The 12,275-nt window shown below is 49.9% G+C and overlaps 1 protein-coding gene across 3 annotated transcripts in view; it reads left to right on the top strand.

Annotated features, from left to right (window-relative positions):
- The window catches only part of Shank3 (SH3 and multiple ankyrin repeat domains 3), a 59,642-nt gene that overhangs the window by 31,783 nt on the left and 15,584 nt on the right, over window positions 1–12,275 (top strand). For 2 of the 3 annotated variants that reach the window (XM_069999735.1, XM_069999737.1), the window contains exons 15-20: window positions 84–208; window positions 301–433; window positions 1,386–1,466; window positions 6,003–6,026; window positions 9,462–9,592; window positions 10,201–10,285. In XM_069999735.1, coding sequence (XP_069855836.1) covers window positions 84–208; window positions 301–433; window positions 1,386–1,466; window positions 6,003–6,026; window positions 9,462–9,592; window positions 10,201–10,285 — 579 coding nt within the window. The remainder of the gene's footprint in view (window positions 1–83; window positions 209–300; window positions 434–1,385; window positions 1,467–6,002; window positions 6,027–9,461; window positions 9,593–10,200; window positions 10,286–12,275) is intronic. The other variant, XM_069999736.1, reaches the window with a different exon arrangement.

Genomic DNA, 12,275 nt, shown 5'->3' with positions numbered 1-12,275 from the left:
GGTTGCTGTGTGACAGCTTCCCTCACTTGAACCACACTGGTGAGTGCCTTCCTGCTTCTGCTTCCTAATCCCCCTCCCTGCAGCAGAGACCCCTATTGAGGAGTTCACGCCCACACCGGCCTTCCCTGCGCTCCAGTACCTGGAGTCTGTGGATGTGGAAGGCGTGGCCTGGAGGGCTGGGCTTCGTACTGGAGACTTCCTTATTGAGGTGAGGCATATCCTGACCTGTAGTGGGGGTAGGCTGAGGGGAGGTTTTGAGGGGGTACATGTAAGCACCCTACCCAGTTGCCTGTGTCCTAGGTGAATGGGGTGAACGTGGTGAAGGTCGGACACAAGCAGGTGGTGGGTCTGATCCGTCAGGGCGGCAACCGCCTGGTCATGAAGGTTGTGTCAGTGACCAGGAAGCCTGAAGAGGATGGGTCTCGGCGTAGAGGTGAGGGCTCAGGCGTCCGGATCTGTCAAGACTCTCCCCTTGGCTCCTGACCTTAGCCCTTTGACTTCAAGCCCACATTTCTCTTGTCACTCAAACTGCTGTGTTTATATCCTAATTTCATATTCCTGAATTTAGAGGAAATGTTGACATTTTAGCCCAGAAACACTGCCAGAACCCTAGTGTTGGATATCCATTGGTCCCTAGCCAGGCCTCTGACCCCTGACCCCAGATTGCCCTCCTCATATTCCCACCCCCTCCTTCCCGGCATCCTCCAGCCTTGGTGTGGCAGAGCCCTCCTTCCCTACGCCAGCAGCTGCCTGGAGGCCGGGTTGCCATGGCAACTGTGAGGTTGACGCTGCCGCTGCTGCTGCTTATTGTGCGGGGAAGGGGGAGGCGGCACCTGAGGGAAGAGGAAAAGCGTCTTCTCCCGCGCCGACGTAGTTGAGGCTCAGCCTGGGCCCAGGAGGCTTTGCAGCAGCCCAGCCCGGGTTGTTGGCTTGCCTAACCACACCCTGGTCCCCTAAGGGATAGTGGTACCTGGGCCTGGAAACTCTGGGTGGCAGGAGGCAGCCTGGCAGAAGACTCACCCAGCCCCCACATGGCTCCAGTGCCCCTTTGCAGGGCCCTAGGAGCCTTCAGGGTGGGTGCTCATACCAAAGCCAGCCAGCACCGTGTCCCCCTTCGGTATTCTTGATCACCACCTGAGGCCCTGGTCAGGGGCCCCAGAGGTTCAGCCATCCTGGCTCCAGTGCTCCCCAAGCTCCTGGAGCTCCTGGAGCCATGAAGAAGTTTGCATCCAGCCGCAGCCTGAACAAGATCCTGGCACAGTGTGACTCGTCCTCAAGGGAATACGAGGAGATCCAGGCGGTGGAGCGCAAGTGGCACTTGCACCTGGCCACGCCGCGCCGCCTGCTGCTGGACCGGAGGGCCAAGGCCTCCCTCTTCTTTGCAGCCCCACCTCCTCCCAAGAGAGCCCCCAGCACCACGCTGACCCTGCGCTCCAAGTCCATGACGGCTGAGCTTGAAGAACTCGGTGAGTACCGGGGGTGGTTGTGGACGGAAGCGGATGACCCTGGATGGAATGGCTGGGGTAGGGGGGGACCCCAGGCAGTGTGGGAAGCCAGAGGGACTGAGGCTGGGCTGAAGCCAGGCACCAACAACAGGAAGGAAAGACTGGTGAATGTGGAATCAGGTCAAAGGTTAGGTCCAGTGCCTGTTGGATGAGGAGAAAAAATGGCTTCTGCAGAGAGAGAGAGAGAGAGAGAGAGAGAGAGAGAGAGAGAGAGAGTGTGTGTGTGTCCCCTGGTTCTACATGTCTCCACTTTGACTTTGTTCTTGCACTTCATCCAAGTGAGGGAAGAATAGTGGTTGAGCAGCCTGGTGTCTGTTCCCAGCTTTCCAAGCACTACTTGGGTCATCTTTGTGTTGTATTTTACTCTGTTTGCTCATGCGTCAAGCAAGCCTGCTGGCCTCATAGGGTCATTGTAAGCATGTCTCGTGCAACATGGGATGGGTCCTTGTAAGCCACAGAGGTGAACAAGACTGAGTCAGACTTTGATGAGCACAATCCCAGGAACCATCAGGACCATATTCCAATGTATGACATTTAACAACCTTGTCATAGGCATGTCAGATACATAATCATGTCCTGACATGTATGACCATTAACAACTTTGTCATGAATGTCCTGTGTGTATAACCATGTCCAGTCATGTATAGCAATCAATAGTCTTTTCATGGGCATGCTCTCACACATAGACTATATTCTCATTGTGAGAATATGTTAATGCTTGTGAGAATTAAGAGCCTGTGTCCTGACCATCAACAGCCTCACAGTGGGTATATTCCCATACAAGTGATTGTTGGCTCACTGCACTTCCACATTCTGAGTCCAAACCCAGCCCCAGTTCCTTGCTCTCACTGTACCAGTGGAAGGAACTTTTACCCTGGCTCACAGAACTCACCCTGTCCTTGCTTCCAGAGTGAGCTCTGACCCCGTTCTGGCCCACAGAGCTTGTTCTAGTCTGAAAAGGAGCTTTGACTGCAGTTTTCAGTTTAGTTTCCATAACAGCTACCGGGAGGGACTGGGTTGACATGATCAGAATTTTCCTTGCCATAAATATTCTGAATAGATAACACACAAAAAATACATAGACAAAAATACACAGACAAGTCAAAAGAAAGGAAGAGGAACCCTTAGGCTTCAAACGTAAAATGGGATATCAAAGCCAGGGGAAGAGAGAAAGCTGATGCTTCCTAGCCGTGATGGAGATCCCAAGGGCAAGGTCAGGTTCTGAAGCCTTCACCAACTCGAGGGGATGAGGCTGTGGACCTTTAAAAAGTGGGAAGGCCAGAACCAAGCATAGGAACTAAAATTAGCATCAAAAGAATTAGAAGCCAGAAAAGAATATGAGACAGTAGATACAATGTTTATCACAAAGATCAGAGAAATAATAGACTAATGAACTAATAGGACAGGACCAAAAGAAAAAGAGCAATCACATTTAGAAAGGGTTTCTGAAGGACTGTCATTGAAGCCTGGTACAAGGGGCTTCCCCCTATAATCCTAGCTATTCATGAGCTGAGATCTAGAGCACTGTAAAGCCAGTCTGGGCAGAAAAGTCCATGAAATTCAGTCTTCAGTTAGCCAGAAAAATGCTGAACTGGAGGTGTGGCTCAAGTGGCAGAGTGTCAGCTATGAGCAAGAAAGCTGAGCAAGGTCTGGGAAGGTGGTAGAGCACTTGCCTTGCATGCATGAGGCCCTGGGTTCGATTCCTCAGCACCACATAAGCAAAAAGAAAAAAAAGCCAGAAGTGGCGCTGTGGCTCAAGTGGTAGAGTGTTAGCCTTGAGCTGAGGAGCTGAGGGACAGCGCCCAGGCCCAGAGTTCAGGCCCCATGACAGGACCGCCCCCACCCCCCCAAAAAAAACAAGAAAGCTGAGCAAAAGTGTGAAGCTTTGAGCTCAGTCCATGATACTGGTGGACAAAAAAAGAATTTATTAAAATTGAAAATATAAAACAAAGAAATACAAGTTAGAAAACAAATGAAAAAAATCTGTGGCTTAGATACACAGTATCCTAGACCCAGCTGAAAATGAAGCAGTGGATGAGATCAGTTGGGGGAGATGACCCAGAATCTGCTGAGGAAGAAGAGTAGATATTGAAGAGCAGGTAGAGGATATGAGAACAAGTAAAGAGAGACTGGCATCTACTTAGTAGAAGATCTAGAGGGAAAGAGTAAAAAAATGAAAGGCAGTGTTTGAAGAGTAAACAGCTAAGAATGTAAGTGAAAAAGATGTGAATTCCATTAGAAAAAAAAAAAGCAGAAGTCATTCACAAAGAAAGAAAAACTCATCTACATCCAGATATGTCAGAATAAAATTTTAGAATGCCATTGACAAGCAGAAGAAAGGAGAGAGAGAAAGCATGCACCAGCCCACCTTTGCTTGCCCTTGTGAAGCCAGTTGGCTTAAAAGGGAGTGATGGTGTGATGGGCAGCAATGGTAGAAGGCAAACATGGAATCAAGATGCCTCTCCACTTAGATTCTGAACTCAGCCAAACCTGCTTACCTGAGTGAGCAGAGACACCAGCTGACTTCTGGCTCCAGCATCATATAAATCCCAGGTTAGTCACAGGGAGCTGACCTGTCAAACTGACCAATTAGGCAGTACTGGTAGGCAGCTGGACTTGTGTGGACATCAGGCAAGACCAGTGGATGTTCCTTGGAGTCTCTTGCCAGATTGTAACATAGCCATGTTTAGGACTCTCCTAGTGGGCACAAAGGCTTTAGGCAGCCTGAATTCTGCATTCCATGGGCATAAATACTCTGCTGTATCAAAGTAGAACTCCTCCCTCTTGCCCTGAGCCTTTCTGCCTACAGAAACAGAAGTGGAAGAGTGGAATGTTCTTTTCTGCTCCAGAAGCCTCAAGAGAGGCTCACTGTTTGCTCTGCAGGCCCTGCTGCACCGAAGGGCACAAATATCAGACTGTTCCTGAGTAGGACAGAAGCCCAGCATGAGCTCTGCATACATGTCCGGGCCCAGAGACAAAACTGCTGAAGTGGGATCAAGGGTCTAAATGGTGCTATGTTTAGAGAAGGGCCAGGCAACCGGGGGCCCAGAGCTGTCCTGCCTCTCAATACAGCTGTCCAGAGAGGCCAACTTAGCACCTACTTCTTAACCTGTTCCCTCTGGATGTCTGCTTTGAAGAAACCAGGCCAAAATTGTGGTTCCCCAGGCTCCTGGGGAGCCATCCCACAGTCTACTATTCGTGTTTTTAAAATGTAGAAATAAGACATGTTGGTGGCCGGGAATGTGGCTCAGTGGTAGAGTGCTTGCCTAGCATGCATGAAGCCCTGGGTTTGATTCCTCAGTACCACAATAAACGGAAAAAGCCGGAAGTGGTGCTGTGGCTCAGTGGTAGAGTCTAGCCTTGAGCAAAAGAAGCTCAGGGACAGTACCCAGGCCCTGAGTTCAAGCCCCAGGACAGACACAAAAAAAGACAAGTTGGCACCACTAGCATGAACATGTCCATCCTGACAGTAACAGTTAGAAGCTAATAGAGCCCTTTAGGATCCATAGTCTATTGAGAAAATGACCCGAAGACTTGCAAAGAAAAGAAAATGTGAGGTAATGGGGAAGCGGGCCTCAGAGGCTCACGCTCGGTGTCTTGTGCTTGGTGGGGATCAGGCCAGGTCCTGTAGATGGAAGAAGAGAGATGAGCGTGTTGTGGGTGAGCAAAGGCTAATGAAGATTGGGTGGCTGTGAGGAATAAGTGAGGGGAAGAAGTTGGAGGAGATAGCCTCCCAAGAGAAATAATTCTTAGAGGGAGAAATTCAGAGCACCTGTTCCCCTCCTCGTGTCACGTGCACATTGGCTTCGCTTGAACTAGGTTTGGAGGTCATGTTTTGGAGACCTAGGTCAGGGAGTCTGGTGGATCTAGACTCTTTTCTCATCCATTTCTTCAGTAGAAGTTGGAACTTCACTGTAGTTTCTGGGTCCCTTTTTCTTTGGTGATGAGAACTCATGATAGGTGTCATATTGTGTCCCTAACTCTGGCGTTGGTCTGGAAGAGAATTCTCTGCCAGACATATATGTCCTGCCTGCTGTTTAAAGCCTGTGTTTGCTAAGGCCCCGAGTTCTATCCCTAGCATGGGAAAAACCTACAGAATGCTCATGGGTGACCATCTTGGTTTTCATTGGTCTCTGAACTTGGGTTTTATGGACTTATATCTTTTTTTTTTCTGGACAAAAACTACTTGGCCAGAAGAATGTGGTTTAGTTATGCATGTCTCTGTGTATGCATGTATGCATGTATACATGTGTGCTTGTGTGTGCATGTATACACAGGCATGTGTTCCTGTTTGTTGTTCTTCCCTCTTAGGTTTCAAGACATTGGCAGGTTTGTGCTTTGGTTTAATAAGGGGTGGGGGCAGACCTGTGAGGCCTGATTTTTGGGAGATAGGGGATGGAAGGGATGAGGGCAAGGAGACTAGAGTGGAAAACAGGCTCAGGTGCCGTGAGATGAAGCGTGTCTCTTACCCACTTTACTCTGTTTCTCAATTCCAAGCCTCCATTCGGAGAAGAAAAGGGGGTAAGTCATCTGTTGTGTACCTGGGCCCAGCTTGCTTGCCCCTATCAGGTGGTGCCTGTGTGTGAGGGGCCACAGTCGAGCACAGTGTGGGCCTGGGAAGGATGAATGGGAGTTCCCAGAGGTGTGGGCATCTGGGATCACAGGGAGGCACAGCATGGGCATTAGGGGATTAAGTGAGCCCGGGTATGAAGATCACTTGAGACATATGATATCTGGGCCATGTTGGGACAGGCATGTCTGGGTGTTCAGGTATGTCCTTGCTAAAATTTTACGCCTGTCCCCTGGGGTTACCTCTGTGAGTTGTTGGTGTCCAGTCTCATGCTGACTGGTTGCATGGCCAATTCTAGAGTTGACAGTACCATCAGAGCGTGGGGGCCGAGTTCCACAGCACTGGTAAGGGAGCTAGAGCTCCCCTGCCTAGCATTTCCCTCCCCCCTCACCACAGCCTTTTCAGGGGCTACCTCCATGTCTTTTCAGATTCTTCCCTATATATGTCTTGTGTGTCTACCTTGACTGTATAGAAAACTGTTGGATGTAGACAGAGCTGCCTGATCCCCAAGGTCCAGTATCTGAGGAAGTCTTGGAGCCTGTTTACTACCTCTGCCTCTGTGTGTGTGTGAGTGCACATGTGCACACATATGCCTGCCAATCCTGGGGTTTGAAGTCAGGGCCTTGGCGTTGTCCTTGAACATTTTTGCTCAAGTCTAGCACCCTATGACTTGAGCCACAGCTCCACTTCTGATTTTCTGGTGGCTCATTGGAGATAAGAGTCTCACGACTTTCCTGCCTGGGCTGGCTTTGAACCACAGTCCTCAGATCTCAGCCTCCTGAGTAGCTGGGATCGTAGGCATTAGCACTTAGCTTTCTCTGCCTCTTGAAGGAAGGGAGTTAGGCCCAGGTGGAAAGAAAGTTAGGCCCAGTGGAAGCCCCAGGTGTGTGGAATCACACATTTAGCGCCTCTCGGTCACTTTTTTTTTTTTTTTTTTTTTGGGTCTGGTCGTGGAGCCTGAACTTGGCCTGGGCGCTGTCCCTCAGCTCTTCTGCTCAAGGCTAGCACTCTACCACTTGAGCCACAGCACCACTTCTGGCTTTTTTTTTCTGCTTATGTGGTGCTGAGAATCCAGGGCCTCATGCATGCAAGGCAAGCACTCTACCACTGAGCCACCTTCCCAGACCACTTTTTTTTTTTAAGTTGGTTGTGGAGCTTGAATTCAGGGCTGGGCACGGTCCCTGAGACTCTTTCGCTTAAGGTGAGCACTCTACCATTTGAGCCACAACACCACTTCCAGTTCTTGAGTGGTTAATTGGAGATAAGAGTCTCATGGACTTTGCTGCTTGGGCTGGCTTTGGGTTGTGGTCCTCAGCTGTCAACCTCCTGAGTAGCTAGGATGACAGGCGTGAGCCATCCACACCCGGCCCTCTGTCACTCTTGAGGCACTGGACTTTCCCTGGATGTGCGTGTACACCCTCAGTGTGCATTTCTCAGTTCACCACAACCCCACCTCATCTCCTGTTAGCCTTTCAGGTACTAAAACCAGATGTCAAGGGTTCCTCCAATGACCCATCTCTCCTTGCTCTAGAAGTTGACAAGCAAGTTCTTTCTGGAGTGTTGTGTTGTGGCCCTCTGGTGTATTAGTGGGGCTCCTGTGTACTATGCGAGGGCCATCTCCGAGCTGTGGGGAGTCAGATCTGTCCCCCATGCAGGGCTTTCCTCTCTTTGGTCCCAGTCTGCTCTGCTCTGTGGGAATGAAGCCCAGACCTGGTTATCCTAAGGGGCTTCATTTCCTTTTTTAAGTATCTAAAATAATCCTCACACCAGCAATCCTTGGTCCATACTGTCCCCTGGTGGTGTTGAAAGCCATATTTAGGCCCCATGAATTGCTCTGTACTGGGAACTTGTTTTGCTGGTAAACTCCTGTGTTGTTCAATGCATAGTCTGAATTCTGATAGAACTTCTTCAGAGAAGTCACAAGTTGTTTGGGGAGGCAAACGGGTGGCAGGTAGAATGAGCAGGTGCTGGTAAGAAGCTTCAGGTTGGAACTAAAAGAGAAGGTGTCCATACTGACCATAGAAGTGCTGGGTACTTTGAGAGTGGAAGGGCATTAAGATGAGTGTCCCCGGAGGGTAGGCACAGCTCTCAAGAGTTAAGCAGAGCTGGGTGCCAGTGGCTCATACCTATGATTTTCACTATCAGGAGGCTGAGATCTGAGGATTGAGGTTTGAAGTTAGCCCAGGCAGACATATCTGAGAGACACTTATTTCCAATTAGCCAGCACAAAAGCTGGAATTGGAGCAGTGGTTGAAGTGGTAGAGTGAGTGCCAGCCTTGAATGAAAAAGCCAAGCAAGAGCAGAAAGCCCAGAGTTCAGGCCTTTGTACCAGGCAGAAAACAAGAGTTAAGCAGAGCCTGGAGACAGGTAGAGCCTGAGGGATGGGTGAGAGACTTGGTGGTTAGGTTGAAGCTGCCGAATGAGAACAGGGGGACACAGGTGCCACCTCCAATCCCTACTGCGTGCTGGAGCACTGGCTCTGAGTTAGCTCCAGGATAAAGATGAGTGGACCTATTAGGGTAAGAGTGGTTGTTCTCTTGGGAGAATCCATCTAACTATACCTCTCTCAGCCCTCAGACACATGTTAATTGTTTAATAAACAAAAGTACCCATTTTAAAAATAATAACTTTGATAAGAACAAACAAAACATCTTAAAATATTGGACTTGAAACAAGTGTGCCTGAGGCCTGCTGGTACCTTTCCTCCCGGGCCTTGTTCATCGGTCTTCACATGAGTCTCCCAACCCTAACTCTGCTCTGCTTTTCGGCTCCCACTACTTTCAGAGGAGTTGAGGGGAGCCCCTCAGTGAGGAGATTCCTTTTCAGTACTGCGTCCTATTTCTCCTTTTTGTAAGCATCTTCCATTCGTCTACAGCTGCCTTCTCTACGGGGGAAGGAGGAAGGATCCATGGCCTTCTGTGCTGTATTGGATCACTTTTTAGGTCCCCAGCCCAAGTTTTGTTCTCAGGAAGTATCCCTACCCTTTTTCTTCACTTGTTGATAATTAGCTTAACCATTCATTATTCAGACAGCTCTGTGGACACCTGCTTGAAGATCAGGATCTGTCCCAGGGCAGTGATACTACTAGAAACAGCTTTTCTTGGCAAGTGGTGGGGACAAGCCATGTGCCGAGAACAGGCACAAGGGAATGGGCACGAGTCGGGGAGATGTTTCTCAGTGGTCTGTCCTCCATCTTGGTGCCCTTCCTTAGTCTTATCGTAGTGGTCACTATTGGAGGACACTTGGCAGGGAAGGGGGGGGTCCTCTTTAAGGGCAGAAGATGTCTGGGTCTCAGTACCCCTGTGTTAGCACCACAGACATGTCTGGGAGAGGGTGCATCAGTGAGCAGGCCCTGGGCTTGAGGTGGTTGTCTCCTCGATGTGCAGAGAAGCTGGATGAGATCTTGGCAGCTGCTGCGGAGCCAACACTGAGGCCGGACATTGCAGATGCGGACTCCAGAGCAGCCACAGTCAAGCAGCGGCCCACTAGCCGAAGGATCACCCCTGCTGAGATCAGTGTAAGCCAGCCTTGAGCAGCCAAGTCTTTGGATGGTAGGGGCTGGGCTTGGGGACCAGAGGCTCATGTACCTCTTGTCTGAGGTAAGAATCCAATCATTTGGGCCCCTTCTCCAGAGGGGTGGAGCTCCCATGACCTCTGTTGGAGACATGTAGGACAATGTCAGCCTTCTGAATGGCCATAGTTCAGTACCTGCAGGTTTTTACTTCTGTGACTATAGCTTGTGGTGCCTTGACTTAGGGTAGTTTTTGTGTCTCTTCAAGTCACCTGGATCCCCTTATGGGACTGACAACACAGTGTATTCCCAAGCCTGCCCTTTCTCTCTGACATCTCTGGACTCCTGCTCTCCTTCACCCGGGCTATACCCATTGTCTACAGTGTTGCTGTCAGCACTGCCCATATGACCTAGGCCCTGCTTGGTTGTATCCTCTGTGATTAGAGTACATAGATCCAAATCCTGAGTCCAGATCCCACTGACACCAGTGTTGTCCAAAGGAGTGCATGGGGTATTGAATGTCCAGCTTAGGAGGAGGATGAGTGGGGCTGGATGGAGACCCAGGGTCCCCAGTGTCCTGGAACCTCCATGTTCCCCCTCCCCGACCCCCACAGTCATTGTTTGAGCGCCAGGGCCTCCCAGGCCCAGAGAAGCTGCCGGGCTCTCTGCGGAAGGGGATTCCACGCACCAAGTCTGTAGGTATGGCTGGGCTGAGGGGCTGCTGTGGGGCTGGGAGGGGCTGGGCGGGGCTGGGTGGACTTGGGTTTGCAGGGTACTCCCTCTGCTTTCATAGCCAGGGATCTCATGTGTTTATGAACATAAACGAGTTAGTCCTTTCCTTAACCCAGAGATGTGTTGCTGGAACTTGAGAATTTCTTTCCCCAGTCTACCTATCCCTGTACACTGGGCACTCTCTGGTTCACCAGGCTTACCCCCTCCCCACTTCATGTCTCCTATCTGGGTTCCCTCCCATTCATCCCTTCTGCCTCCCACAGGTAACCAGCATCTTTGTCACCACGTCAGCTCTCTTCTCTCCAGGCTGCTCCTTTGCAGCCTGGATGCAGGCTGACCCTAAAATTACTCTCTCTTGAACCTCCCTCACTCAGATACTGTGCACGCTCTCTCTCCCCCTTCATAGCTAATTTTCTTGAAAAGGTCACCCATACTTCCTCCTGTCTCCATCTGTTCCTAAGCCTGTGGCAGATGAACTCATTCCACATCTAAAACTGAAACTCCTCTCACCAAGGTCATCAATGGCCTCCAGGGCATCCCTCCTAGTGGATACCACCAGCTCTTTTCATAAAGACCTCAGGTGGCATTGGTGTTGTTCTTTTCCATGAAACTCCTCCCAGCAATCTAGGCAGTGCTCCTTGTTCTCTTTTCCTCTTTCTTGGGCTACCCCTTTTCAGCCCCTCCCTCAACCCACCCAAGGACATGTTCTGATTTTCCTTTCCCTCTGTACCTACTCACTTTGGGGCCTTATCATCACCTTCTCTAGCTGCTGGCCTACCTCTAACTGTGTTTCCTTCTAACCCCAGCCTGGGAATTGTCTAACAGGCCTTGCCTACTGATCATGCATGGCTCCTCACCTTGCTAACTTGTATATCTGTCTCCTACAGAGCTGCCCATTTGTCTATTTATTTGTCTGTATTCACCCCACCATCTGTTCAGAGGAAGCCCCTACTTAGCATTTAAAACATGTTAAGCACTGAATGTTTATGTACATGGATCCATGTAATACTTACAGTGATGATATGGAGGGAATACTGTATTCTGTTCAAGCAAGAAGACTTAAAGTGACTAGGCCAGGGCCACACAGGTTTACTTTCTAGCCACCCTGAAGCCAACCAACTGCCTAAACATATCCCTCACCCATCCCAGGAATCTCTGGTCTGACCCTGGACTGGGTTTGGGGCCCAGCTGGGGAAGTAGACATGTTTGTACATGGTCAGCTCAGCAGTTATATGGTGGGTGTCAAGACACATACACAAATGGGCTCTGACGGGAGCTGTGAACGTCACTGAAGCCTAGGGGAATTTGAATTTAGAGTGCAGAGTAAGTGGAACTTTCTGGGTGATGATGACGTGAACTGTTGACACAAGCCAGTGTATAAATGACTCAGGCATGTAGCAAGGTCCTTAATGTATTGACAAGGGTTGGGATGTGTGTGTGTGGCAATGCTAGGGTTTGAATTTAGGATATTATTGGTTGCTGGGCATGTGCTCTACCCATCTGAACCACTCCTCAAGACATGTTTTGTAGGTCATGGGGCTTAACTCAGGGCCTGGGCACTGTCCCTGAGATTTTTCACTCAAGGCTAACACTCCACCACTTGGAGTCACAGCACCACTTCCAGTTTTCTGGTGGTTAATTGGAGATAAGAGTCTCACGGGGACTTTTCTGCCCAGGCTGGCTTTAAACCTCTGATCCTCAGATTTCAGCCTCCTGAGTAGCTAGGATTACAGGTGTGAGCCACTGGGCCCGGCTGCCTCCAGACTCTTTTAAAAGTTGTTTTTCAAATGGGGTCTCGCATTTTGCTGAGGCCAGCCTAGGATAACAGATGTGTGTACTTCCATACCCAGCTAGGGGTCTTGCTAACTTTTTGCCTGGGCTGGCCTTTAGCTGTGATTGTTCCAGTTTCTGAAACTAAAGGCATGAGCCACCATGCCCAGCTGACCAAAGGTCATTT

Source organism: Dipodomys merriami, unplaced genomic scaffold (assembly GCF_024711535.1).
Source record: "Dipodomys merriami isolate MVZ:Mamm:240054 unplaced genomic scaffold, mDipMer1.0.p SCAF_55, whole genome shotgun sequence".
Lineage (NCBI taxonomy): Eukaryota > Metazoa > Chordata > Mammalia > Rodentia > Heteromyidae > Dipodomys > Dipodomys merriami.
The sequence above is the reverse complement of the archived record's forward strand: the minus strand, read 5'-3'. Positions and strand labels throughout refer to the sequence as shown.